At 33.5% G+C, this 27944-nt stretch overlaps 1 protein-coding gene across 1 annotated transcript; it reads right to left on the reverse strand.

The window, feature by feature from the left end:
* Positions 1 to 74: 74 nt before the first annotated feature.
* Positions 75 to 27944, reverse strand: LOC117340485 (hemicentin-1-like). Its single transcript, XM_033902245.1, has 9 exons — positions 27917 to 27944; positions 27727 to 27813; positions 24933 to 25208; positions 23728 to 24021; positions 22779 to 23090; positions 21919 to 22218; positions 15724 to 16038; positions 788 to 1084; positions 75 to 285 (listed from the first exon to the last, which is right to left on the reverse strand). Exons 1-9 carry the CDS (start codon positions 27942 to 27944, stop codon positions 164 to 166), a joined length of 2031 nt encoding a protein of 676 aa, XP_033758136.1. The 3' UTR covers positions 75 to 163.

Below are 27944 nucleotides of genomic sequence, written 5' to 3' on the forward strand. Positions count from 1 at the left end.
TACTGTGAAGTTCCTATACACGCTGCCGAAGCTATTGAAGACTACACATACGTATGTTCCTGAATGTGCCCTGCTAGCCGACGGAATGGTTAGTTCATTATCATTGACATAACCGCTGTCAACTTCAACCGGGTTTGATCCGCCAGCCGGAATAAAATCCCATCTATAGGATGCCGGTGTTGCCAGGATAGACCGTCGTCAGGCACTTCGCTGTGATGCTTCCCTCATTTTCATTAACAGTCCTTGCAGTCACGTTGTTCTCAAACCAGGGTACTGCCTGCGGAACTTCAAGTTAACAGAGATATTTTAGTGTACACGTAATGTATTTATAACACATTAACCAGATACATGTTTGCGAAACAAGTATTCTCTAGATCAAACTTTTATAGCAAAATAAACCCAAAATCTAAAACGTGAAAATTTTTAACAATAATTTTCAAATTTTGAATGCACATCATTGATGTTTGCAGATCTCTCCAAGAACACAAATGCAATATATAGTAATATTACCACTATCATCGAATGCAGGCCAAGCAAAGCAATGAAACAAAATTATCCCTCTTGCCATGGAAATCCAGATTTAATGTTCATATGTTCCCTCGTATGATATGTTTTTGATTAAATACATATTTTGTTATTATGCCTGTATTTTTTGTTGTTTGATTAATATCATTTTTAATTGCGCAGTTAACCATAACTTTGACTAACTGAAAGGCGAATCTACATTGAATAAGCACAAAATTTATTTCAGTATGGAAATAAGTAACAAACATATTTATCAACTTACTGTTGACTATTAGAGATACTTCGGATCGTGCGGAAGTCCCGGCAGCAGACTGTGCGATACAATAGTATACGCCATTGTCATTCACATTGATGTCGTATATCCACAATCGATGTGGGCTCAAATCTACAGCATATCTCTCGTTGATCTGTACAGGAATTGCAGTTCCATCAGTATCACTGACGCGTTTGTACCACGTGACATTATATGATGCCAGTGATGATGTCACAGAGCATGTAAAATTTACAGTTGTTCCATTTTTGGCAGTAGCGTTATATGCAGCAAATACTGTTGGTGGACCTGATGGGGGAAATAAGTAAATAATGCAATGCAGTTTACATTGTTTACCTTTCAATGAATTTAAAACGTGAGAACAGGCAAATATTTCATTAAGATTTTAAATTTTACATGAATGATATGTGTATGATACATCCATCGAATAATAATGAACCGATGGTAATATATTTTAATAGAAATAACCAACATGACAAAATGGCCGATTATTAATTTCACAAATAAGTTGAAGTAATGGGGTAAAGTAATCCAACATCAAATTTTGTCCAATTCAAACAACAGATTTGACAATACAATTGTTTAAAAACGAATATTGTGTTGGTCAAGAAAAAAGGTTCAATAGTTGTGGCTCTCAATTAAAACGTAAGTCTTACGGTTAGTGTTCCATGCAATATTAATATATAATAGTCCAATAGACAAAGATACATGTTCTGTATTAAAACACCGGTTTGATAAGCTATGTCATTCTCGGATACCTACACACGTACCCAGAGATATAATAAATGACAAATGTTAATTACATATCTTTTCATTTTAACGAATTATTTTGGTTAGTGATGTAAGAGAGTCTTGTTCATCATTGTGTAGAACATAAATTTAACAACAAAATAAACAAACACAGAATTGATTACAGAGCATGAAAAAATAAAACTCAGTTGATATTAAACGATAAATGTATCTTATTTATGAAAGTTTCCATATTCATAAGATATCTTGGATGATAATGAATATATATCTATATATTGCTTTGGGTGTCAAATGATTTTCTGTAGAGCAAATCAAAATACCCGTAGTAATACGCTGTTTGTTCTCCCAAGGGAAGAGTTATAGACTGCTCATTCTTACATAAAGGTAATATTTAAAACGGGCAACTACTTGTATTTCTTTATCCGAGTCAAACATATCTGTCACTTAGAGAGTGATATGTGTTTAAAAATAAAGCTTATATTCTTTAAGCTCACGGAAATAAAACTTATTTGGTTTGGTTTGGTTTATTTTGTTTAACGTCTTATTAACAGCTAAGGTCATTTAAGGACGGCCTCCCGTACCTGCGACATGCATGTGGTGAATGCGTATGTGTGTTTTTGGGAGGCTGCGGTATGTTCGTGTTAAGTCTCCTTGTGATAGGCCGGATCTTTTGCCGATTTATAGTGCTACCTCACTGAAGCATACGGCAATAAAATGCTAATATATAGAGGCTAACATTACCGTGGACTGTTATGATGTTGGAGGATGTATGGGAATGTATTAATCCCGACTGTGCTGAGATACATCTGATTGTTTTCCTATTGTCCGCTATCGTAGGAACGAAGTATACAGTAGAGGTCACGGCCACTAAACCGTTGTTGTCTGGCTGTCCAACTGACTCCTCCTTTACGGGCAAACTCGTCGAAACATCCGAAGAATCAACCATCAACCACGCTACACTCGGCACGGGACGACTGGCTGTACTTGTACATGACATCGAGGTATTTTTGCCAGATATCACATCAGAACTTCCGCTAATTGTCAGATACGCTTTCACTGTAATAAGACAACCATTATAAATATATATTGTATATCCTATCAAACCAGAAACGTAAGAATAATCTCACATTAAGTAATATGTTCCGACGTCAGGAAGGAAATCAGTATTACGTACATGTATATGAGCAAATGTTATCATACAGAGACCTTGATATAATAAAGCCTTACATTAAGTAATATATTTAAAGGAGGACATAGATAATACGTAAAAAATATCAAAACAGAAACTTGAGAACATTCCTACATTGATAAATATTTCCCCAGTTAGAAAAATAAACCATTACATAGTCGCTATATGTAAGCACACATCATGTTTTTATTTTACATCGAAAATCGATTAGGTACAAAACCAAATTTTGACTATTTTATCAATGCGCATGCTTAAACCTGAAAAATGCTTATTATTACGGCTTTTCTGTCTATTTCTTATTTTATAGAATTTTAACTTCTGTTTGGATCATCACACTTTCCTAAAAATATTAATCAATCTCAACTTTATATAATAGATGTGAAGGTAAATCTCTCGCAATAGTATAATACGACATGGTGACAGGAAAGAAGTATTGTAAAAGCGAGATCAATTCTGGTGTACACATTCAAGTCGTCGAGAGTCTGGACACGGACACAGCAGCCTAAAGTAAGTTACATGTATTTTAAAAATATCAACAACGATAATAAAACTATTGTGAGAGTTATACAAATAAGTTGCCTCACCTTCCTGATTGAAAAGTAAAATTAATTCTTTAATTGAACTTTAGTATTTACATACTGAATAAATACTAACATTGTATATGACAAGGACTATTTGCCTAGAGTTAACACTTTGTTCAAACGTAGGTAAAACATATATCATATGTTATAAAATAATTATCTTTTAAGATGTTCTTTGAGAAATATTATTGCTTGGTAGCGAAAGCATATTATATCTAATCCTAATATCTAAAGCTGTTAAACTCTGCTAAATGTCATTCGAAGTTTCTTTTTCAGTTAATAAGTCAGTATTAATTCGTTCAGAGTTAAGCAATTGTCAATGAGTAATTTATTGATATTGATATATGTGGTCACACATGGAAATACTGTAAATGTGATTTTTCTCTCGATAATAACAAATGAAGAATTATACAACCGACGCACAAACTATTAGCACCTTTAACACACAAACTATAGTTTAGATACAGTTTTGCTAAAAAATATTAAATCGCAGCACACAGCTGTACTGTACAGATTAGATATATAAATACTAATATTAAGGTATTTTGCTTATACTTTGTCAGACCAGTGGGTCCAAAGTTATTCAGTTCGAAACCAACATAATTATTTAACTTATCCTAGTCGGCCGGAATAGAACAAAATGTTCCAACATCAGGTTTTTCCAAGGAAGTTGATGTAAATGCAACTTAAAAGAACGATAATCGTTTTTGAAATTCAGGCCAAGAATGTTATTATATTATTATCTCAACATTTTACGACCCAACGCCAGAAAGAAAAAAAAATTAAGATTGATGTCTTTTAAATAAAGAAGAATCACGAGAAAAATATCATATTTGCAGCATATAATTAACATTGTTATATACAGGTTACAGTCATACCATACACGTCTGTCAGGCTAACGCTTGTATTCAGCGTGTTGATTTCATTATATGCTGTACATCTGAACACAGCGTTTTTTTCTGACAATGTCACTGCCATGTTGTAGGTAGCGGTAGTGACGATTGGATCCGCATTGAAATCTGTGCTTGGCGAGGTTAGGATTGGTTGTCCGTTCCTAAACCACCCCAATGTTGGAACAGGGAATCCTCCAATTGTCTTACATTCAAGCTGATAAGTGTCGCCATCTACGCCGATCCGTGTTAATGGAAGGCCGTCAATAACAGGCTGAGAAGGTTGGGCTGCAAAAAATATCATGTACTCACAATTATGTAAGAGTTCTTATTAAATTTCATAATTAATAAAAACCTGACGCGATCATAATCATCAAAAAAATAATTGTGTTTCTAATCATTGATCAGTAAGAAATGACGGGTGTTTTATCATGAAAAAAATACAAAACATTTTTCTTTAAACTCGTATAAGAAGTGACAAAATGATTCTACAGACGGACTAACAAAACGTTTAAGGAAGTCAGTTTTCCTATCTTGATTATGTTTCATATTTGGAAAAATAAAGATAGTAAATCAATCATTGGAGACGATGGATTTTTCCTGATATTGAATCAGCATAAAAATACAAGCAAGCTTTTATTTAAATGTTTTCACTATTTTTATCAAAAGATTATATTAATGGCAATAAAAATATAAAATTATTGATTGAACTATTTCAATATTTCATATATATATATATACCTTTCGACATCATGACAAGTTGAGTCAACAAACATGCAAACTAACTATATTATGAAATTTTTAATATCAACATTAGATATTATGCTAATATCAAAATATAATACTTACATTTCACAGTGAGAGTAGCTGATACGTCGAACACTATTCGAGACTGCGCCTGGTTAACCGAAGCAACAAGCGCTTTATCATTGTATTCCGCAAATTGTGTGAAAGTGATGCTTGCCGTGGCATTGAAAGTTCCTTCAGCAGTGGGAACTGTGATAATTGGCGGCACGTTGCTGGGTAACTGCAATCCTCCTATCGACCATGAAACAATAGGTGCAGGACTGACTCTCGCAAAGTTGATGGAGAACGTAGTTACTTCTCCTGCCACTGTTGTGGTGGGACCTCTTATCGGATATGCAACAGTAGTCGGTGGAACTGAAAGTTAGGAAACAAAAAATGACGAGTATTGTAGAACAATGAGACACCAATCAACAATAAGGAAACAAAAATGACGAGTATTGTGGAACATTGAGACACCAATCAACAATTACCCCAATTTATCAACGGTAATGATAACGTGATCGTTACTGTATACAGATGTGGTTATGGTATAGTTAACACCGGTTTGATCCTGCGACTTTCAAAATTTTACAATAACATAGCAAATCAAAACCGTTAGTATTTACAAAATGCTGAACGTCTGTTTCACAAAAAAAACCCTGAGTAACCATATTCAAATTATTATAAAATATACGCGAGTGTATCAATATATATTTAGATGTTCTCATATTTTGTTTGTTTGTTAGTTAATGCTTCGTTTGCACAAGGACGTTTATTTTTGTTCACAAATTTATCACGTACCTGCGCACACATACAAAAACTGATTACCATACAACATAAATAAGTGGTATAGATACAATTTAGCATCATCAATAATCAAGCTTTAAACATTTCAAACGATAAATTATTGTCTGTGAGAGTGCAAAATAGTGTTAACAAAAAGATGAAGAAAAGGACATAAGACAATATGTTGATTTTGAGTTGTTTGGTTGAAGTCTACTTCCGATACATACTATATACGGCAGTGAAGATTCTTGTTCTGGTTATGTTTGCAACACTGTTGGAGACGAGGCACGTAAAATTGGCATTACGGTCTGCATAGGCCACTTGATATGTCCACACACTAGCTGTTGTCGTCACCCCATTCTCTGTGACAGATGTGTCACCAATATTCATATTAACACCATTCTTCATCCAGATGACAGACGGTGTTGGTACACCGCCGACTGACGTACAACGAAGGATTAAGATATCGTTCTCGTTTGGGGTAGACACAGCTCCACTGATTGCAGGTGCTCCTCCCTCCGCTGAAAAAGTTTTAAATTTTAGAACGATTATTTATGTTATGAATCATTAGAACAGAATTTAACAGCGCAATTATTACGTATTGAAACAGATTAGCACAATGACGAATTAGCTTACTCAAAATACCTGTCATAAAAAAAACAATATTAAAAGTGTAATAAGTTCAATTATGATTAGCGGAATGTGAAGTGTAGCACATCATATTTCTAGTCCATTATTGTTTGAGGAAATAACAAAAAAAAAAAAAAAAAAGAAAAAAAAGAGAAAATAATCACAATGACGCGTGGATATAAGATGTCTTTTATATTATACATTATTAGCGGAATGTTAAGTGTAGTACATTATATCACTAAACATGTCCTAAAGAGGTTGGTATATAATATGATCAGACTGACGCGTGGATATATATATCTTTTATATTTAGCTTATTTCACAGGAGTTATACAGCTGGTTCTGGGCGTTACTTTTATACCACGGTATTCTTGTCATGGGTGTAAAGCTATATAAATCATTGCTTCTCTGTCCCATGTAGTAACTGAACATAAGGGCTGTAGTCTGCACATCGAGGGAGATACACAGTCTGAGATATATAGAAAGAGATATAGACCTTGGGGGCCTCTTCCTCTGGGTCTGTCCCCAGGTCAAGGTGTCTCACTCCATTCCATCCATGTACTTAATGTATGTTTTATAGATACACGTATGCCCGATACATTTTATGTAAACTACATGTAACTAAAAAGAAAAACAAGAAACTATGGACTATGTCTCTTATCTTAAATACGCTTATCTTAATAATGTAAATCGTTTTTAGAGTAAAAAACACTCGAACAAACTAACCACATATTATCCACGTTTACAGCATTGATCGCAGTGGCAAAACGTATATATCAGTATTCACGAACGCAAAAACAAATCTCTGCAAAAATGGACTTTGAATGTTGTATATACATATCATATTCGTCTGCAGTATACTTACATATGACGCTGATGGCTACAGCATTGCTCCGTAGTGAAGTACCCGCAGCATTAGTAGCAGTACAGCTGTAATCTCCCTCGTCAGAAAACTGGACACTTGTAATAGCCAGGAAATCCCCAGTTATTGTGAACTTGGCACTGGAGGATATTTCGGTATTTCCCTTATACCACTTAGTAGAGTATGAATTCAACGATGATGAAACATTACACCGTCCCAGAAAATCTGCGTTTACTATGATATCGGTCGAATCGGGCTTGATTGTGACAATTGGTGGACCTGAGGAGTATACAGAGGAATATTCTTTGTAATAAACACATACAACACTCGACCTCAAACCATCTAATAAAGGCTGATTTTTCGATTGACCGAACTAACCACAGGAAAGATATCATATATTTCGGTGGTGAAAAGACTATGGAAAAAGAGATCGATATTATCACAAATAAATGAGAATTGAGAGTAGAAATCAGCAGAGCCAAGATTGAATTAAACGTTAAAAATTGCGTCATACAGATGTTGCTGAGGGATATTTATATAACTCACACAATATGTCCTAGAACTAGTTCATATACTCATATACAATACAGACAGATACTGAAAAAAATTATGGAGGCTTGCGTCATACAGGTGTTGCTAAGGGATATTTTAAGGGAATAACTCTCACACAATATGTCCTTGAACTAGTTCTTATACTATACACAAATATAACTTGAATAAAGCAGGGAAGCTTGATTATGATATATTTTTCCAAATTTTCACCAAAATAAGGCGATACATTACCAATTCGTGAGATTTAACACAAACGTTTAATGAAAATAATTGAATTATAAGGGAAATAATTCAAACGAAAAGAGATAATTAGCTTTAATTGAAATTGATATGGAGAAGTAAAAGGGAAATACTGTTATCTACATAAGGTATATAACTATCTTCAAACACAAAAACATATATTGCAAGGGAGATGTTACCCGAAAAAGACAAAACATTTAAGTTGATAAAATGCAAGTCATTATAAAACTTTTTTTCTGTGAAATTAGGAGCTACTAGGACAAGATATTACAATTTCATTTAAAATCTTACGTTACAAAATAAATTACACTAAATGCAATATGGATATATATGAAGAGGGACATAATGCTATATGAAATTATATTTGATCCATTATGATGTAATAGTGATGCATAAAAACGATATAATTTTTCTTTTGCCTGAGAAATTCAATAAAAATACATATATAAATATTCAAATATTAACTTTATATCCGTTACTTGATTCAAAAGCATCATAATCGATGTTTTGATTGACGTGTATATTTTATATATAAACAATAGGTATTTTGTCCATATGCGTTATATATTTTGAAGGTCTGAACAGATTTTAACCGTTTTGTTTTTTGTTTGTTTTGTTTTTTTTGTAAAGTATGGTGGCGTTTTTGTTTGTTTGTTTTTAGCGTGTTTTTCAATTGTTATTTAGTCTGTTTTGTCGATGGGCCCTTATTCAATACAAAAACAAAGAGCAACGTGATATCCTAATCCATTATATGGCGTCATACCTATTCAGTGCAACTGGTACAAGCACAATAAAAAAATAATTGTGTGTGGAATCCGCTGTATACCTACCGTGAACTACAAACGGAGCTGTTTTGACGATAGGTGTATCAGAGGTTTGAGGATGAAACACTTGCAATGTCAGGTCCTGTCCATTGTCTGTAAGTGTTGGGACATAGAACATACTGGACACAGTACGAACTGTTCCGTCAGTGTTATCACTTGTGATAGAAGTGTGATTAGAGGGAACGATGTTCCCCACCATCCAATCGATCGTCGGTCCAGGCCATGCTCGTCCAACTTCAGCTTTAAACTCATAAGATTTCCCAACCAACAAATTAGGAGAGTCTCTGAAATTGATAATGTTCCTTTGTCATTTATGTTTCTATCAAAAATATTAAAATGAGATATTGAAATCTTAAAAGCAAGAATCTTTTGAACTAAGTGATGGTTTCATCAATAACCTTTGTCGAATGACAAGAGGGTCCGTTTTACATCAGGATTGCGTTGATACCCAGCAATGCCATGTATGGTGATGGGGTCAGGATCCTAATTGTTTCAAGGATATGACCAAGAAACACCCGGTGAAGCCCAGGAGTAGAGAACTACCCAAGGGCTTATTTAACAACATGATTGTGATTATCTCTTGATGCCCAATAATGCTATATATATATATATAGGCTTATGTGATCGGGATTTCACCTGTTTAAAAAAAATATATATAAGAGGTCAGGGGAAAGGCCCGATTAAAACAAAAATTAGTTTTTGACGGATACAAATAAAATTATATATTACTCATCGGTTAGTTTGTAATAGCTATAATGATAATATTTTTTGGCGATGACATCTTATCTTATTAGTAAGTATTTCATTGCCATAACATAAGACATTGCTATTCTACCGTCATTGCCCCAGTCCTAATATTAATAATTATATTGCTTTGACTTAAATTTACATTAACATTTTTTTCGCTAACCTTTCCAATACACTATCCTTGAAACTTTCCAAACGTCTTAAAAATTAAATATATATCTTGTTAATATTATTTCTTTTCGAATTACATCACCCCCCCCCCCCCCCCCCCCCCCCCCCTTTTGTTGGCCTTCTGTAGAAAAGTCCATTTATATCTCTAAAAGGCCACTGGAAACAATGTGTCAGCTGCACTTTTGACTTTAATGAATTTCGATATTTTTTACGGTTTGTTATTTAAAATTACCACAGGAGTTAGAAAAGGCTGTACAATTAAGTCTTGTTGTTATTGTGTATATTTTATTTGAAGCGAATAACCATAACTCTCTAAAACAAATGTTGACAACAAATAAATCAGAACTGTAATTGTAAAACATTATCTTAAAACTACATTATCATTATAAAACTACAATAAAATAGGAAATGGACTTGTATCTCATAATTACAATACCGTAGTTTTATGCCTATACCCAATAATGAGTAAATGAGCAGAAATGAAAGTATGACGAAATAATGCCCAAGGGAAGCAGTATATGTGCCATGTGATAGACAGTGGTATCATGTTACAAATAAGAATCTTTGCTTGAATTTTGTAAATCTTTAAATGACTGTAATGACTACTAATGAGTCAGGGTAAAAGAAAACAAATCCCAGTCAATTCGCATAAAGGTGAGTGTTAATGCATTCTTTAAATAACATTTAAAAGAAATCAAATAAAAACAAAAACAAAAAAACTCACGATACTTTCGGATGATTTTCGGTCAATGGTTCCGAAGGTAAGGTCAGTATGATGTTTGAAGGCAAAGCTAGAATAAAGTAAATATGCTGAAATGATATCCTAATAATAATCAATTTTATATATTATGATTTGAGATATGAAATGAACATCCATATTTGAACACATTTACATGAATTGAAATATATACCGTTAAAAACTGACCATGCTAATGTTGCCAGTAAAATTAACCACATGACACATTATGTTACAAATTAATTAACAGACCCGTGTACGTTCGCTGTTCCGTCTTAAACGCAAACGCTACGGAAGTGCTACGGAAATGGTACGGTAATGCTACGGAAGTGCTATGGAAATGGTACGGTTATGCTACGGAAATGCTACGGAAATGGTACGGTAATACTACGGCAATGCTACGGAAATGGTACGGTAATGCTACGGAAGTGCTACGGTAATGCTACGGTAATGCTACGGAAATGCTACGGTTGACGCTCACAAATAATCGACCGTTTCTGAATAAATTGTCTGGTTCTTATAAAAAGCGAATCCTAGACGAAGCGAACACGTAGAAACGACGATGGAGTGAATGTTGTATCGGGAAGTGGAAGAACGTTTGATCAAACTGTGCTACTATAAAAAAAACTCGGTATACAACTTTTAGAAACCGGAAATATTAAAGTCATATAAAGATCTTTCAAAATTAGGAATATTTATCACTCCCGGCAACAAAAGACGATAGCATTTCATTTTAAAATAAAATCACTTTCTACACTAGCGCTGCGGTCGCGTATGTGTCGTCTCTGTGTGTCCGAACTTTATTGTTTTGTTTTTATGTATTTATCTATATTTTCACTGTATTTATTCACTGCATTTGTACTGATATATCGTAAGGTTTAAGAAATCAACTAATTGAATTGAAAAAATTGTATCAAAGTGTTAATTTAGGTACAGGTAAACAGATCAAGAATTCTGAACACAGATTGACCAGGCTATGAATAGACCCCCTATAGGGCTAATTGTAAAAAGGAGAAACTGACCAGGTGTGATGATGACTTACACACCTGAGCCCGATGACTCCTAATCAAGTGTATATCCGTGGCCATCAGGTGAAGTTGATGGTGGTGGGGAGGGGGGATTAGTACCCATGGCAACAAGTTAGGGGACAATTAAGTCAAGTACATGTACATATCTGGCAAGTTTATATATAACAATCACTGGTACATATTACTGGTGTGTAAGCATTGACGATTTGTTTAAAAGTCTGATGTCGGATCAGAGGAAACTCTGGCTGGGGAGGGATAGAAACTAAAAACAAGACATCAATAATTATATACTTAAGAATATACAATGTACATGTGCAATCAGATACGTGTTTATCACCAGAGACATACAAAAATGTATATATGTCTCTGATATCACACGTCTGCAATGGAGCAGCCTCTCTGTGTTTACGTGATAATGGATAACTCTCTGAAAATCTTTATTAATGGACTTGTTTTGTGATCTAACCTTCAGTTGAGTGACAATCAGTTAACCTTTGCACCCTAGGAGAAGTGAGGAGTGCACGATATTTAAGGTACTGAAGTAAACGTATGATAAGTGCACAACAAGGTTTTTTTTTAACTTATTATCACAAAGGAAATAACCCGGTAATACATTGTTTCAATATATAAAGACTTCAACAGTGTAGAGTGCAGAATCTACTTTTGAAATTAATTTTGATGCTGTTTGCGATCATTTTCATCATTTACATGCTTCGATTACAACTCATCAGTTTGTGTCAGAGGCCTAATAATGGCTGACTCAGGTGTACATGTACTTTACGTAAATATTTTGTCAGACAAAATATTAATGTTTTAATTTTTTTTATTGAATGTTAATTTACTGAAGTTTCTTTTACATTGTTATTCTAACTTGAGAGCTTCTTTCACAGTACATGTCATCTATATGATAGAATACATTGTATGTTCTGTCGACAGATCTTGAGACATGTACATGTCCAGACTACAATGTCATGTAAATTACATTGAAGCCAAACATCTATGAAAGGCCTAGCCTGTAGCCAATGGCCAACTGGGCGCAATATGCAACCCCACAGCCTTGAGGACATGCATCCTATCACACCTTACCTGTAAGATGCTGATCAGTCTAGCTCTTTTGTGTCTGGCACATGGTTTACCTGGCCAGGTGAACTGTGCCCAATTAACCCCCGGGGTTCAATTATGGCTCATTCTCACTTAGCCAATTCAATTCAATTCAATTTTTTTACAATTCAATTATCTAAGCCAACATACAGAAAATTACCTTTATTACCTGGCCAACATGTCAAATTTTACACCTGAGTGAGTTTAAACTATAGCAGTAGCCTGTCCTTACTTTCATGAAAGAAAATATGAAAATGTCAAGTTAACTTATAAAATAATGATTCAAATGAATATATGTAGGCTACTTCTCATAACAAATCTTAGATATTCACGGTAAAAACCGAAATTTAGTAAGTCTACATATATCATGAAACCATCATCTCAAGAGTTAATGGAAGTATTAACAACTGTTATTTAAATCTATGTATATGTGTGAGGGTGTGTGTGTATTTTTGTATTTTTTTTTTATTATTGTTTTTTTTTTAGTTTTAAAATTCTATCAAACTAGCAGCGGATGTGTTTCTTAATGAAGTAAAGCAATGTTGCCACGAAGAACAGTTTTTGCTATTCCAACTTTGACGAGGTATTCGGCGAATTCCGCGATAGAGACTTTGATGATGATATTAGTGTGATGATGCAAAAGATATTTGTATAATATCAGTCCTGAAACTACGCGATTCAAATGATTCATCCTCTCTTTTACATTTTTCAAAACTTTCCTTTTTGCCGATGATGGCAAATTTTGTAAAGCAGCACGTTATATTCAAGACTGTGGTGAACTCTTATCCGATATTGACAGAGTCTACGACTGGTGTAAAACTTTAAAATGTACGTTTAATATAAAGAAATATTGTTATATAACGTTTAGCAACAAAAGATATACAACTGAGTATCCCGACAGCTTGGGTGAGGAATCTCTAAAGAAAGAAACAAATGCTAAAGACTTGGGTATTTGGCTCACTCTGAATCTTAACTTTTTATTAAATGTTAGATAAGTTGTTGATAAGGTCATGCCAATCTACATAAAATGTATTTGGATTTTCAAAATGTTATTCGCTCTCTGTACATTAGTGCAGTCAGTTAGATTACTGCTCTGAAATATGGTCACCATATCAAGCAATATTCGTACACCAGATTGAAGTTGTACACTTTTTTTAATTTCTATGTTTTAAATAAAATTTAAACGATAATAGTCTATATTACATGTAAATTTGTACACAATTCAACTTACCTAGTCTGGTATGTAGGTATTATTACGTATATTTTTATTTAAATCTGTACATAGCCTGCTTGATCTAGCTTTTACATGATACTTTAACTTTTTAGTTCCACATCTTTTTTGACTAGGTCGAGTAGCTCAACCCTGCTTTATCACTGTAAATGCTGGATTATTGTAAGAAGTTGCAATGTTCTTAAAATAGTCCTAATTAATTTTAACTACCTTCGTCATGTTCCTGACAGTTTTTTAACGTCTCACTTGAGAGATTTATGACGGACGAAGATTTGTTTTCAGAATTAGGTTTCTTTTTTACTGTTCATAACAAGACTTACTTGATTGTCTGGATGATTTCTATTTAGGGCATCAGTTCTATTTTACATGTGTATGTACTTTATATACCGTATTTGCTCTTACTACATTTTTTTGTATGTAATTAATTTACTCTTGTTATACTTTATCAGAGACATATATATATATATATCACATATATATACGTCTCTGATTTTAAAAATTTGTTATCAATTCTGTTATTAGACCTTTGAGTTTTAAATTTGAAATAAATAATGAATTACTCCTTAGATCACGATGACATTCTCATTAAAGTTGGAAGCCAAGTTTTATGAAGCAGTCTTAAGCCTTACCTGTAGGCCATATAATTATCTCTTATTGTTCTACCTTTCACACCCAGTATCACTTAGTCCACAAAATACCTTACCTTTAGTTAACCCGTGTACAACATGCTGTGTTGTTTGTATCATTGCTGACAATTAAGTCTAACTACCCTAGTTTACCTGTGTGATACTGTCTGGACCATTTATACCCTTCACATGTAGTCTGACCAGTGTATATAACATGTAACTGTTTTGAAGGTTAGACTATAGCACAGTAAAGGTAATAATGTTTATTTGACACGATCTTCATCTTGGTTTCTATCGTAATGCGTCTACAACTACTAGGATCCGCCATTTTTATCACAATAAGATCGATGGACCATGTGACTTGACTTGTTTTTTGTGAGAGTGTTATTTTTTCTATATAAAGATACAGACAGATTTATAGCCGTATCTATTTAATTCTCACCTTCTTATAAAATTATTTGCTGTCGCTACATTTCATTTTTGACGTTCGGTAAGTATATTTAACTAAATTTCGTTTCGATAAAAAATTCACTCCGCAAAATTTTCTACCGAACGGTTATGAGACGGTCTGCGAGTGAAAATAGGTAAACGCAAATGCTACGGTAATGCTACGGTGAATGGACGCAAACGGTACGGAAATACTACGGAAATGGTACGGTAATGCTACGGAAGTGCTACGGAAATGGTACGGTAAAGCTACGGAAGGGCTACGGAAATGGTACGGAAGTGCTACGGTAATGCTACGGAAATGGTACGGAAGTGCTACGGAAACGCTACGCTTAAATCGGAACTGCGAACGTACACGGGTCTGTTCATTAACAGTCCTTGCAGTCACGTTGTTCTCAAACCAGGGCAACTACTTGTGTTTCTTCATCCGAGTCAAACATATCTGTCACTTAGAGAGTGATATGTGTATAAAAAAAAAAGCTTATATTCTTTAAGCTCACGGAAATAAAATCTATTTGGTTTGGTTTGGTTTATTTTGTTTAACGTCTTATTAACAGCTAAGGTCATTTAAGGACGGCCTCCCGTGCCTGCGACATGCATGCGTGTGGTGAATGCGTATGTGTGTTTTGGGAGGCTGCGGTATGTTCGTGTTAAGTCTCTTTGTGATAGGCCGGATCTTTTGCCGATTTATAGTGCTACCTCACTGAAGCATACGGCAATAAAATGCTAATATATAGATGATAACATTACCGTGGACTGTTATGATGTTGGAGGATGTATGGGAATGTGTTAATCCCGACTGTGCTGAGATACATCTGATTGTTTTCCTATTGTCCGCTATCGTAGGAACGAAGTATACAGTAGAGGTCACGGCCACTAAGCCAATGTTGTCTGGCTGTCCAACTGACTCCTCCTTTACGGGCAAACTCGTCGAAACATCCGCAGAATCAACCATCAACCACGCTACACTCGGCACGGGACGACTGGTTGTACTTGTACAGGACATCGAGGTATTTTTGCCAGATATTACATCGGAACTTCCGCTAATTGTCAGATACGCTTTCACTGTAATAAGTATATCAACAACCATTATAAATATATATTGTATATCCTATCAAACCAGAAACGTAAGAATAATCTCACATTAAGTAATATGTTCCGACGTCAGGAAGGAAATCAGTATTACGTACATGTATATGAGCAAATGTTATCATAGAGACCTTGATATAATATAGCCTTACATTACACTGGGAGACACGAATGTCCTAGTTTTTTCATATTTTCTCCTAATTTTGAAATTTTCACCAATTTTACCAAATAAGCTCTAATTTAGCACAGCACAGACTATTTTTTCAGAAACATATCTAATTATGAAATGCACACACTAGTTTTTTGCCTTCAAGCCTAATTTTGTGAAATGTACCTAAAACTTCAGTGATAGGCACTAATATTGTTTTCAGTGTCTATTATTTCCCTCAATGTCTAAAAAAAAGATGAATACTCTCTAATTCTCTCTTTACTGTCTAAAACTGGGTGATTTGTCCTATTATTCTTCAATTTTGACTATTTTTCCTGGTCGGTGCTAGAAATATTGGACAGTGTCTAAAATTGGAAAAAATGCCTAGTTTTCTTGGGACAAGGACTAATTTTGACAGATTTGCCTCGGGCTATTTTATCAAGCAGCAACACAAGCACTGCTAGCTGTATACTACCTTACCTGGACAGCAGTAATCCCTGACCACCAAGCTCAGTGGCTAGCTCTGGCCTGGGATCGCTCATCCATGAAGCTGTCTTATATAATTACCTCATTGATGGATATCAGGTCTTGAAATAATTAGAATACAATAGGGAAACATTTCATCCTTGTGCTAATTTATTTGTGAAAATTAAAACATATACGTTTAGTGATATCAAAAGGACTACCCAAAAAGCTGATGAATATTTCATCAATTAAAGGAATTATTCAGAAAAATGGAGAACAGACTGTTATATTGAACATAATCATAGACATATATATATCACAAAATTGTATGTGTTTTAGTGACTAAATGTTATATCTATCTTTGATAACACAATAGCTTACCAGATAATGACAATTAGTCAGCGACATTGGTACACGTATACAGGATAATACAATGATATTTCACACTTTTCAAGTTAGCATTGTGACAATTATTAATTAGCCCCTAGGACAAAAGCGCCTCCGGACGAAAGCCCCCCCGGAACATATTGTTACTGATTACACATAATTTTTGACTTCCTAATATACTGCAAATATTGATAATCAAAGAAATGTCTACAAAAGCAATAAACGTTAAATTTTGATCCCTATTTGCAGTGTCTCAAATTATAATATAATAAGTACCTAACCAAACATGTTGCTCTGTGTTGTAATAAGTTTGATTTTAGGAATAATTAAAATCAAAGAAACAATGAAGCCATTAATGATATATTTCTTTCCAGGAGAATACAATATCAATGAAAAACTTACCAAACACCTGTGAAACAGCTTATTGTTTATGTAACAGCTCAAGTAGTTGTTGTTGGAACCGGTTGTTTACATTGCAGAAGCCACTGGTGACTGAAGTCACTTATACAATGTCATATATGTAGCACTTGATTGAACTTAATGTTATATTGCTAAAAATATATATTGAATTTTTAGATCAATATAAAAGTATGAAGGGGCTTTTGTCCAGTTTTTGATTAGTGTGAAGGGGCTTTTGTCCTAGGGGCTTTTGTCCTAGGGGCTAATGTCCGGGGGGGGGGGGGGGGGGGGGGGGGGGGGGGCTTTTGTCCGTACCTTAATTTCGAGTGTATCTTATAGCTGGGTATATCTGTAAAAGACTATTGGACTACTTAATTTATCAGTGATAAAGGCTACTTTATAATAGATATTAAAAGTTATAATGGTGTGTATTCCATGTAAAGGACTTAGTATTAGGTTATGGTATGTAATAATTGTCGTTAATAGAATAGTAGAAATTGTCAAAATATCAGTTTAGTTTACAATTTGATAATACATATCAATAAACATAAAAAATACATGTACATTTATATAATCAAAATTTTCTCCATATAAATAAAGAAGCAGATTTTGATAGTATTACATAAAAGTAGGGTGTAGGTATACTTTTTAGATCACAATATAACTTATATCATCACTTATATTAGTAAACAACCCAAAAATAAGACCCTGTTATAAAGTGACACTTCAGTCAATAAACTAAAGAAATGTAACCTTTCCTATCCTTGGCTTTTGTTTCAGCTCACCCAGGTATCACACCTTCACGCCTGAGTGAGCTTCTCCTAGTCCCTAGCTCTACAGGTAAATACCAACACCAGTATATGCAGATCAGTATTAAACAAATAATTTATTCTAATTGTTTTCTTTTTTAAATTTCTGTCTGAAACACTGACCAATTCGATAATTCTTAGCTTGAAATATAACTTTATAATATATAAATATAGTTAATATAATCAGACATAATATATACAATAGTAGTTAATCGTTATATAATTATGTGAAAAAAAATTGTTGCATGATGACAGGGTACCGCCAGGTTCTTAACATGGAAAGCGACATTCGTCAGTATCTTATCATTTTCAAGAATCAAAGTTGAAGTTTTCATGTACATTTTTGCATGATAGGTTATATTATTGATAGTAATATTTAAACTTTTGCCTTACGTTTATATGTCGTGAGCTGCATCATTGTATTATCCTGTATACGTGTACCACTGTCGCTGACTAATTGTCATTATCTGGTAAGCTATTGTGTTATCAAAGATAGATATAGCATTTAGTCACTAAAACACATAAAATGTTGTGATATATATATGTCTATGGTTATGTTCAATATAACAGTTTGTTCTCCATTTTTCTGAATAATTCCTTTAATTGATGAAATATTCATCAGCTTTTTGGGTAGTCCTTTTGATGTCACTAAACTTTAGACATATGTTTTTTAATTTTCACAAATAAATTATCACAATGATGTCATATTTTCCTATTGTATTCTAATTATTTCAAGACCTGATATCCATCAATGAGGTAATTATATAAGACAGCTTCATGGATGAGCACTCCAGGCCAGGGCTAGCCACTGAGCTTGGTGGTCAGGGATTACTGCTGTCCAGGTAAGGTAGTATACAGCTAGCAGTGCTTGTGTTGCTGCTTGATAAATAGCCCGAGGCAAATCTGTCAAAATTAGTCCTTGTCCCAAGAAAACTAGTCATTTTCTCTAATTTTAGACACTGTCCAATATTTCTAGCACTGACCAGGAAAAATAGTCAAAATTGAAGAATAATAGGACAAATCACCCAATTTTAGACAGTAAAGAGAGAATTAGAGAGTATTCATCTTTTTTTTTTAGACATTGAGGGAAATAATAGACACTGAAAACAATATTAGGGCCTACCACAGACGTTTTAGGTACATTTCACAAAATTAGGCTTGAAGGCAAAAAACTAGTGTGTGAATTTCATAATTAGATATGTTTCTGAAAAAATAGTCTGTGCTGTGCTAAATTAGTGCTTATTTGGTAAAATTGGTGAAAATTTCAAAATTAGGAGAAAATATGAAAAAACTAGGACATTCTTGTCTCCCAGTGTTAAGTAATATATTTAAAGGAGGACATAGATAATACGTAAAAAATATCAAAACAGAAACTTGAGAATATTCCTACATTGATAAATATTTCCCCAGTTAGAAAAATAAACCATTACATAGTCGCTATATGTAAGCACACACCATGTTTTTATTTTACATCTAAAATCGATTAGGTACAAAACCAAATTTGACTATTTGATCAATGCGCATGCTTAAACCTGAAAACTGCTTATTATTACGGCTTTTCTGTCTATTTCTTATTTTATAGAATTTTAACTTCTGTTTGGATCATCACACTTTCCTAAAAATATTAATCAATCTCAACTTTATATAATAGATATGAAGGTAAATCTCTGGCAATAGTATAATACGCCTTGGTGACAGGAAAGAAGTATTGTAAAAGCGAGATCAATTCTGGTGTACACATTCAAGTCGTCGTTTACTAAATATTAAAACTATGATGATCACTATACAACTTTAAATATCTTATAAGATAAACATACAAATGCACATAAAAGGTTAAAACAACAAATTGATCTACTGGATATTATATATATAGCTATGTAAATATCGTCTACGGAAATAAGCACACACAATCAGGGCTTATTAAGTGGTTTGTGTATTGCGGGATATAACCATTATAGAAGAATAACAGACTATTTGTATTATAAAATATAACTGAATAATGACATCAATAAAGATTATTACTGTTTATACAAGAAAATTGGTATCGACAATGGAAGGCTTTATATTTTGCGCCTGAAGAGCTAATAAAGTGCAAAATATAAAGTCTTTCCATTTTTGTATGTAGACATATTGAAGAAAAGCCCTTTGTTATTTATAAAATCCAACATCAAGCTGATAAGTAGTATTAACAATGAAATAATTAATTTAAACTAAAAATACAGATACAACAAAACCATTCAACCTCTCTGACAACTAATTTCATGTATAAAATTAATGCAAATACAATTATATCGCAATAAAATCAAATACATAATATGAAACAAAACAAAACAAAGAATTAATAAACAAAGCAAATTGTAAAAAAAGTAAAAATACACAGTTTTCACGCTATAATATTGTTGTTTTTACCTGCTTTCTGATAAACCATGAGGAAATGTTCACGTGTTTCTAGCTTTTTATTTATAACAAGTTGCAGTTAAAATCCTACCTATTGTAACTTTTTTTTTATATTGAATCAAATTTGACCTTGATAGCACATGCTTTCCTATAGTAATTCTAGTACCACGTACTTGAAATCAAAGCAACTAATTTTCTAGAGGTACTAATATAATAACTACGAATTCCATTATTTTAAAATATTTTTTTTCATTTTACAAAGCATTTATAGAGTCTGGACACGGACACAGCAGCCTAACGTAAGTTACATGTATTTTAAAAATATCAACAACGATAATAAAACTATTGTGAGAGTTATAAAAATAAGTTGCCTCACCTTCCTGATTGAAAAGTAAAATTAATTCTTTAATTGAACTTTAGTATTTACATACTGAATAAATACTAACATTGTATATGGCAAGGACTATTTGCCTAGAGTTAACACTTTGTTCGAACGTAGGTAAAACATATATCATATGTTATAAAATAATTATCTTTTAAGATGTTCTTTGAGAAATATTATTGCTTGGTAGCGAAAGCATATTATATCTAATCCTAATATCTAAAGCTGTTGAACTCTGCTAAATGTCATTCGAAGTTTCTTTTTCAGTTAATATGTCAGTATTAATTCGTTCAGAGTTAAGCAATTGTCAATGAGTAATTTATTGATATTGATATATGTGGTCACACATGGAAATACTGTAAATGTGATTTTTTTCTCGATAATAACAAATGAAGAATTATACAACCGACGCACAAACTATTAGCACCTTTAACACACAAACTATAGTTTAGATACAGTTTTGCTAAAAATTATTAAATCGCAACACACAGCTGTACTGTACAGATTAGAGATATAAATGCTAATATTAAGGTATTTTGCTTATACTTTGTCAGACCAGTGGGTCCAAAGTAATTCAGTTCGAAACCAACATAATTATTTAACTTATCCTAGTCGGCCGGAATAGAACAAAATGTTCAAACATCAGGTTTTTCCAAGGAAGTTGATGTAAATGCAACTTAAAAGAACGATAATAGTTTTTGAAATTCAGGCCAAGAATTTTATTATATTATTATCTCAACATTGTACGATCCAACGCCAGAAAGAAAAAAAAATTAAGATTGATGTCTTTTAAATAAAGAAGAATCACGAGAAAAATATCATATTTGCAGCATATAATTAACATTGTTATATACAGGTTACAGTCATACCATACACGTCTGTCAGGCTAACGCTTGTATACAGCGTGTTGATTTCATTATATGCTGTACATCTGAACACAGCGTTTTTTTCCGACAATGTCACTGCCATGTTGTAGGTAGCGGTAGTGACGATTGGATCCGCATTGAAATCTGTGCTTGGCGAGGTTAGGATTGGTTGTCCGTTCCTAAACCACCCCAATGTTGGAACAGGGAATCCTCCAATTGTCTTACATTCAAGCTGATAAGTGTCGCCATCTACGCCGATCCGTGTTAATGGAAGGCCGTCAATAACAGGCTGAGAAGGTTGGGCTGCAAAAAATATCATGTACTCACAATTATGTAAGAGTTCTTTTTAAATTTCATAATTAATAAAAACCTGACGCGATCATAATCATCAAAAAAATAATTGTGTTTCTAATCATTGATCAGTAAGAAATAACGGGTGTTTTATCATGAAAAAAATACAAAACATTTTTCTTTAAACTCGTATAAGAAGTGAAAAATGATTCTACAGACGGACTAACAAAACGTTTAAGGAAGTCTGTTTTCCTATCTTGATGATGTTTCATATTTGGAAAATTAAAGATAGTAAATCAATCATTGGAGACAGTGGATTTTTCCTAATATTGAATCAGCATAAAAATACAACCAAGCTTTTATCTAAATGTTTTCACTATTTTTATCAAAAGATTATATTAATGGCAATAAAAATATAAAATTATTGATTGAATTATTTCAATATTTCATATATATATATATACCTTTCGACATCATGACAAGTTGAGTCAACAAACATGCAAACTAACTATATTATGAAATTTTTAATATCAACATTAGATATTATGCTAATATCAAAATATAATACTAACATTTCACAGTGAGAGTAGCTGATACGTCGAACACTATTCGAGACTGCGCATGGTTAACTGAAGCAACAAGCGCTTTATCATTGTATTCCGCAAATTGTGTGAAAGTGATGCTTGCCGTGGCATTGAAAGCTCCTTCAGCAGTGGGAACTGTGATAATTGGCGGCACGTTGCTGGGTAACTGCAATCCTCCTATCGACCATGAAACAATAGGTGCAGGACTGACTCTCGCAAAGTTGATGGAGAACGTAGTTACTTCTCCTGCCACTGTTGTGGTGGGACCTCTTATCGGATTTGCAACAGTAGTCGGTGGAACTGAAAGTAAGGAAACAAAAAATGACGAGTATTGTAGAACAATGAGACACCAATCAACAATAAGGAAACAAAAATGACGAGTATTGTGGAACACTGAGACACCAATCAACAATTACCCCCATTTATCAACGGTAATGATAACGTGATCGTTACTGTATACAGATGTGGTTATGGTATAGTTCACACCGGTTTGATCCTACGACTTTCAAAATTTTACAATAGCATAGCAAATCAAAACCGTTAGTATTTACAAAATGCTGAACGTCTGTTTCACAAAAAAACCCTGAGTAACCATAGTCAAATTATTATAAAATATACGCGAGTGTATCAATATATATTTAGATTTTCTCATATTTTGTTTGTTTGTTAGTTAATGCTTCGTTTGCACAATGACGTTTATTTTTGTTCACAAATTTATCACGTACCTACGCACACATACAAAAACTGATTACCAGTCAACATAAATAAGTGGTATAGATTCAATTCAGCATCATCAATAATCAAGCTTTAAACATTTCAAACGATAAATTATTGTCTGTGAGAGTGCCAAATAGTGTTAATAAAAAGATGAAGAAAAAGACATAAGACAATATGTTGATTTTGAGTTGTTTGGTTGAAGTCTACTTCCGATACATACTATATACGGCAGTGAAGATTTTTGTTCTGGTTATGTCTCCAACACTGTTGGAGACGAGGCAGGTGAAATCGGCATTACGGTCTGCATAGGCCACTTGATATGTCCACACACTAGTTGTTGTCGTCACCCCATTCTCTGTGACAGATGTGTCACCAATATTCATATTAACACCATTCTTCATCCAGATGACAGACGGTGTTGGTACACCGCCGACTGACGTACAACGAAGGATTAAGATATCGTTCTCGTTTGGGGTAGACACAGCTCCACTGATTGCAGGTGCTCCTCCCTCCGCTGAAAAAGTTTTAAATTTTAAACAGATTAGCACAATGACGAATTAGCTTACTCAAAATACCTGTCATAAAAAAAGTTCAATTATGATTAGCGGAATGTGAAGTGTAGCACATCATATTTCTAGTCCATAATTGTTTGAGGAAATAAAAAAAAAAAAAAAAAAAAGAGAAAATAGTCACAATGACGCATGGATATAAGATGTCTTTTATATTATACATTATTAGCGGAATGTTAAGTGTAGTACATTATATTACTTGTCTATTGATTTGTAATAGAATTCACTAAAAATGTCCTAAAGAAGTTGGTATATAATATGATCAGACTGACGCGTGGATATATATATATCTTTTATATTTAGCTTATTTCACATGAGTTATAAAGCTGGTTTTGACTGTTACTTTTAAATCACGGTATTCTTGTCATGGGTGTAAAGTTATATAAATCATTGCTTCTCTGTCCCATGTAGTAACTGAACATAAGGGCTGTAGTCTGCACATCGAGGGAGATACACAGTCTGAGATATATAGAAAGAGATATAGACCTTGGGGGCCTCTTCCTCTGGGTCTGTCCCCAGGTCAAGGTGTCTCACTCCATTCCATCCATGTACTTAATGTATGTTTTATAGATACACGTATGCCCGATACATTTTATGTAAACTACATGTAACTAAAAAGAAAAACAAGAAACTATGGACTATGTCTCTTATCTTAAATACGCTTATCTTAATAATGTAAATCGTGTTTAGAGTAAAAAACACTCGAACAAACTAACCACATATTATCCACGTTTACAGCATTGATCGCAGTGGCAAAACGTATATATCAGTATTCACGAATGCAAAAACAAATCTCTGCAAAAAATGGACTTTGAATGTTGTATATACATATCATATTCGTCTGCAGTATACTTACATATGACGCTGATGGCTACAGCATTGCTCCGTAGTGAAGTACCCGCAGCATTAGTAGCAGTACAGCTGTAATCTCCCTCGTCAGAAAACTGGACACTTGTAATAGCCAGGAAATCCCCAGTTATTGTGAACTTGGCACTGGAGGATATTTCGGTATTTCCCTTATACCACTTAGTAGAGTATGAATTCAACGATGATGAAACATTACACCTTCCCAGAAAATCTGCGTTTACTATGATATCGGTCGAATCGGGTTTGATTGTGACAATTGGTGGACCTGAGGAGTATACAGAGGAATATTCTTTTAATAAACACATACAACACTCGACCTCAAACCATCTAATAAAGGCTGATTTTTCGATTGACCGAACAACCACAGGAACGATATCATATATTTCGGTGGTGAAAAGACTCTGGAAAAAGAGATCGATATTATCACAAATCAATGAAAATTGAGAGTAGGAATCAGCAGAGCCAAGATTGAATTAAACGTTAACGATTGCGTCATACAGATTTTGCTGAGGTATATCTTAGGAAATAACTCTCACACAATATGTCCTTCTAGAACTAGTTCCTATACAATACAGAGATACTGAAAAAAAGTATGGAGGCTTACGTCATACAGGTGTTGCTAAGGGATATCTTTAGGGAATAACTCTCACACAATATGTCCTTGAACTAGTTCTTATACTATACACACATATAACTTAAATAAAGTAGGGAAGCTTGATTATAATATATTTTTCCAAATTTTCACCAAAATAAGGCGTTACATTACCAATTCCCGAGATTTAATACACATTTTTAATGAAAATAATTTAATTATAAGGGACATAATTCAAACGAAAAGAGATAATTAGCTTTAATTCAAATTGATATGGAGAAGTAAAAGGGAAATACTGTTATCTACATAAGGTATATAACTATCTTCAAACACAAAAACATATATTGCCAGGGAGATGTTACCCGGAAAAGACAAAACATTTAAGTTGATAAAATGCAAGTTATTACAAAACCTTTTTTTTTTTTGTGAAATTGGAAGCTACTAGGATAAGATATTAAAATTGTATTTAAAATCTTACGTTACAAAAGAAATTACACTAAATGCAATATATATATATATGAAGAGGGACATTATGCTAAATGAAATTATATTTGTTCCATTATGATGTAATAATGATGCATAAAAACGAGAGAATTCTTCTTTTGCCTGAGAAATTCCATAAAAATACATATATAAATATTCAAATATTAACTTTGATATCCCTTACTTGATTCAAAAGCATCATACTCGATGTTTTGATTGAAGTGTACAGTCAAACCTGCCTTAGCGACCACCTGAATTAAACGACTTCCTTTCATATGCGACCGTATTTTTTCCTCCCAACGTTATTTACTATACTAGTGACCTGAATTAAGCGACTACCTGTCAGACGCGACTAACGACCGTCATTTCCGTGTCCCAAATGCTGAAAAGCGACTTTTTTCAGCGACTTTCCGAGTTTTAAAACGGAAGCAGAAGTCATAATCAAGAAGAAACCGGACGAACTTATTTGCTTTTAAAGATTAAAAAATACTTCAGAAATGCATGAAATGTCTTATTCTGTCTCAAAAAATGTACTGAATTGATTATATTTGCTCTGATAACACCCAAAAACGAACGAAACTGTATTTTACTTCTAAAGAATGAAAGAAGATGGGATATGGCGAAAAAACGTCCTCGCCATTCAGACGATTTTCACGAAATTTTGATAGATAGAAATACAAACATTTGCTTGGGAAGTATGCAAAAAGAGTGAACAAACAGTCAACTTACTGTTTAACTGGAATTTATGTTCTTTTGAGACATTAGGACAGATATTTGCAAGTTAAAAACGTCTCCATCGTTATGAAGGAAATGCAGTTACGTGACTAATAATCTGGACGGAAGTCCGGACCAGGAATTCAGGAATGCAAAAAAAAAAAAAAAAGTTTTTTTTTTTTTTTGGAAATGTATCCGGCACTGGAAATAATCAAATTAGCCATTCAAACTCTTTGATTATTTTTTGTTTTTAAAAATATTTATTTTTTATTGTAACATGCTAAAATAATTTAAATATAATTATATATATATCAATGAAAATAAAAGAAACTTAATTAAATTTATAAAAACAGATACATGTATTGTACTTCATATGTAGAAATGGGGATATTTTTATATATTGTTCATTATTATAAGCATTTTATTTCATAAAGTGAATAGTGATTTTTCTTCTTTTTTTTCTTTTTTTTTCTTTCTTTCGTTTTCCTCAAGAAGTCTCTTACAGATTTGATTATATACACAATCTTAATTGATGACTGAGGTAATTCCTTTTCATATATGTACTAATACTTGTAGCTGATAAATTTTACATATGTGGCAGAATAATTATGAACTTTACTTTTCGGGTCATTTTCTTTGAACCTGGATTAAGAGACCACCTGTCATATGTGACCTTTTTTAATGACTCCCTTGGAAGGTCACATATGACAGGTTTGACTGTACATTGAACAGATTTTAACCGTTTTGTTGTTTGTTTGTTTTTTGTTTTTTGTCAAGTATGGTGGCGTTTTTTTGTTTTTGTTTTTAGCGTGTTTTTCTATTGTTATTTTGCCTGTTTTGTCGATGGGCCCTTTATCAATACAAAAACAAAGAGCAATGCCATTACTGACACTCACTTGATATCATAATCCATTATATGGCGTCATACCTATTCATTGCAACTGGTACAAGCCCAATAAAAAATCATTGTGTGTGGAATCCGCTGTATACCTACCGTGAACTACAAACGGAGCTGTTTGGACGATAGGTGTATCAGAGGTTTGAGGATGAAACACTTGCAATGTCAGGTCCTGTCCATTGTCTGTAAGTGTTGGGACATAGAACATACTGGACACAGTACGAACTGTCCCGTCAGTGTTATCACTTGTGATAGAAGTATGATTGGAGGGAAAGATGTTCCCCACCTTCCAATCGATCGTCGGTCCAGGCCAT

The sequence above is a fragment of the Pecten maximus genome, chromosome 13 (assembly GCF_902652985.1).
Source record: "Pecten maximus chromosome 13, xPecMax1.1, whole genome shotgun sequence".
In the NCBI taxonomy this organism is placed as follows: Eukaryota; Metazoa; Mollusca; class Bivalvia; order Pectinida; family Pectinidae; genus Pecten; species Pecten maximus.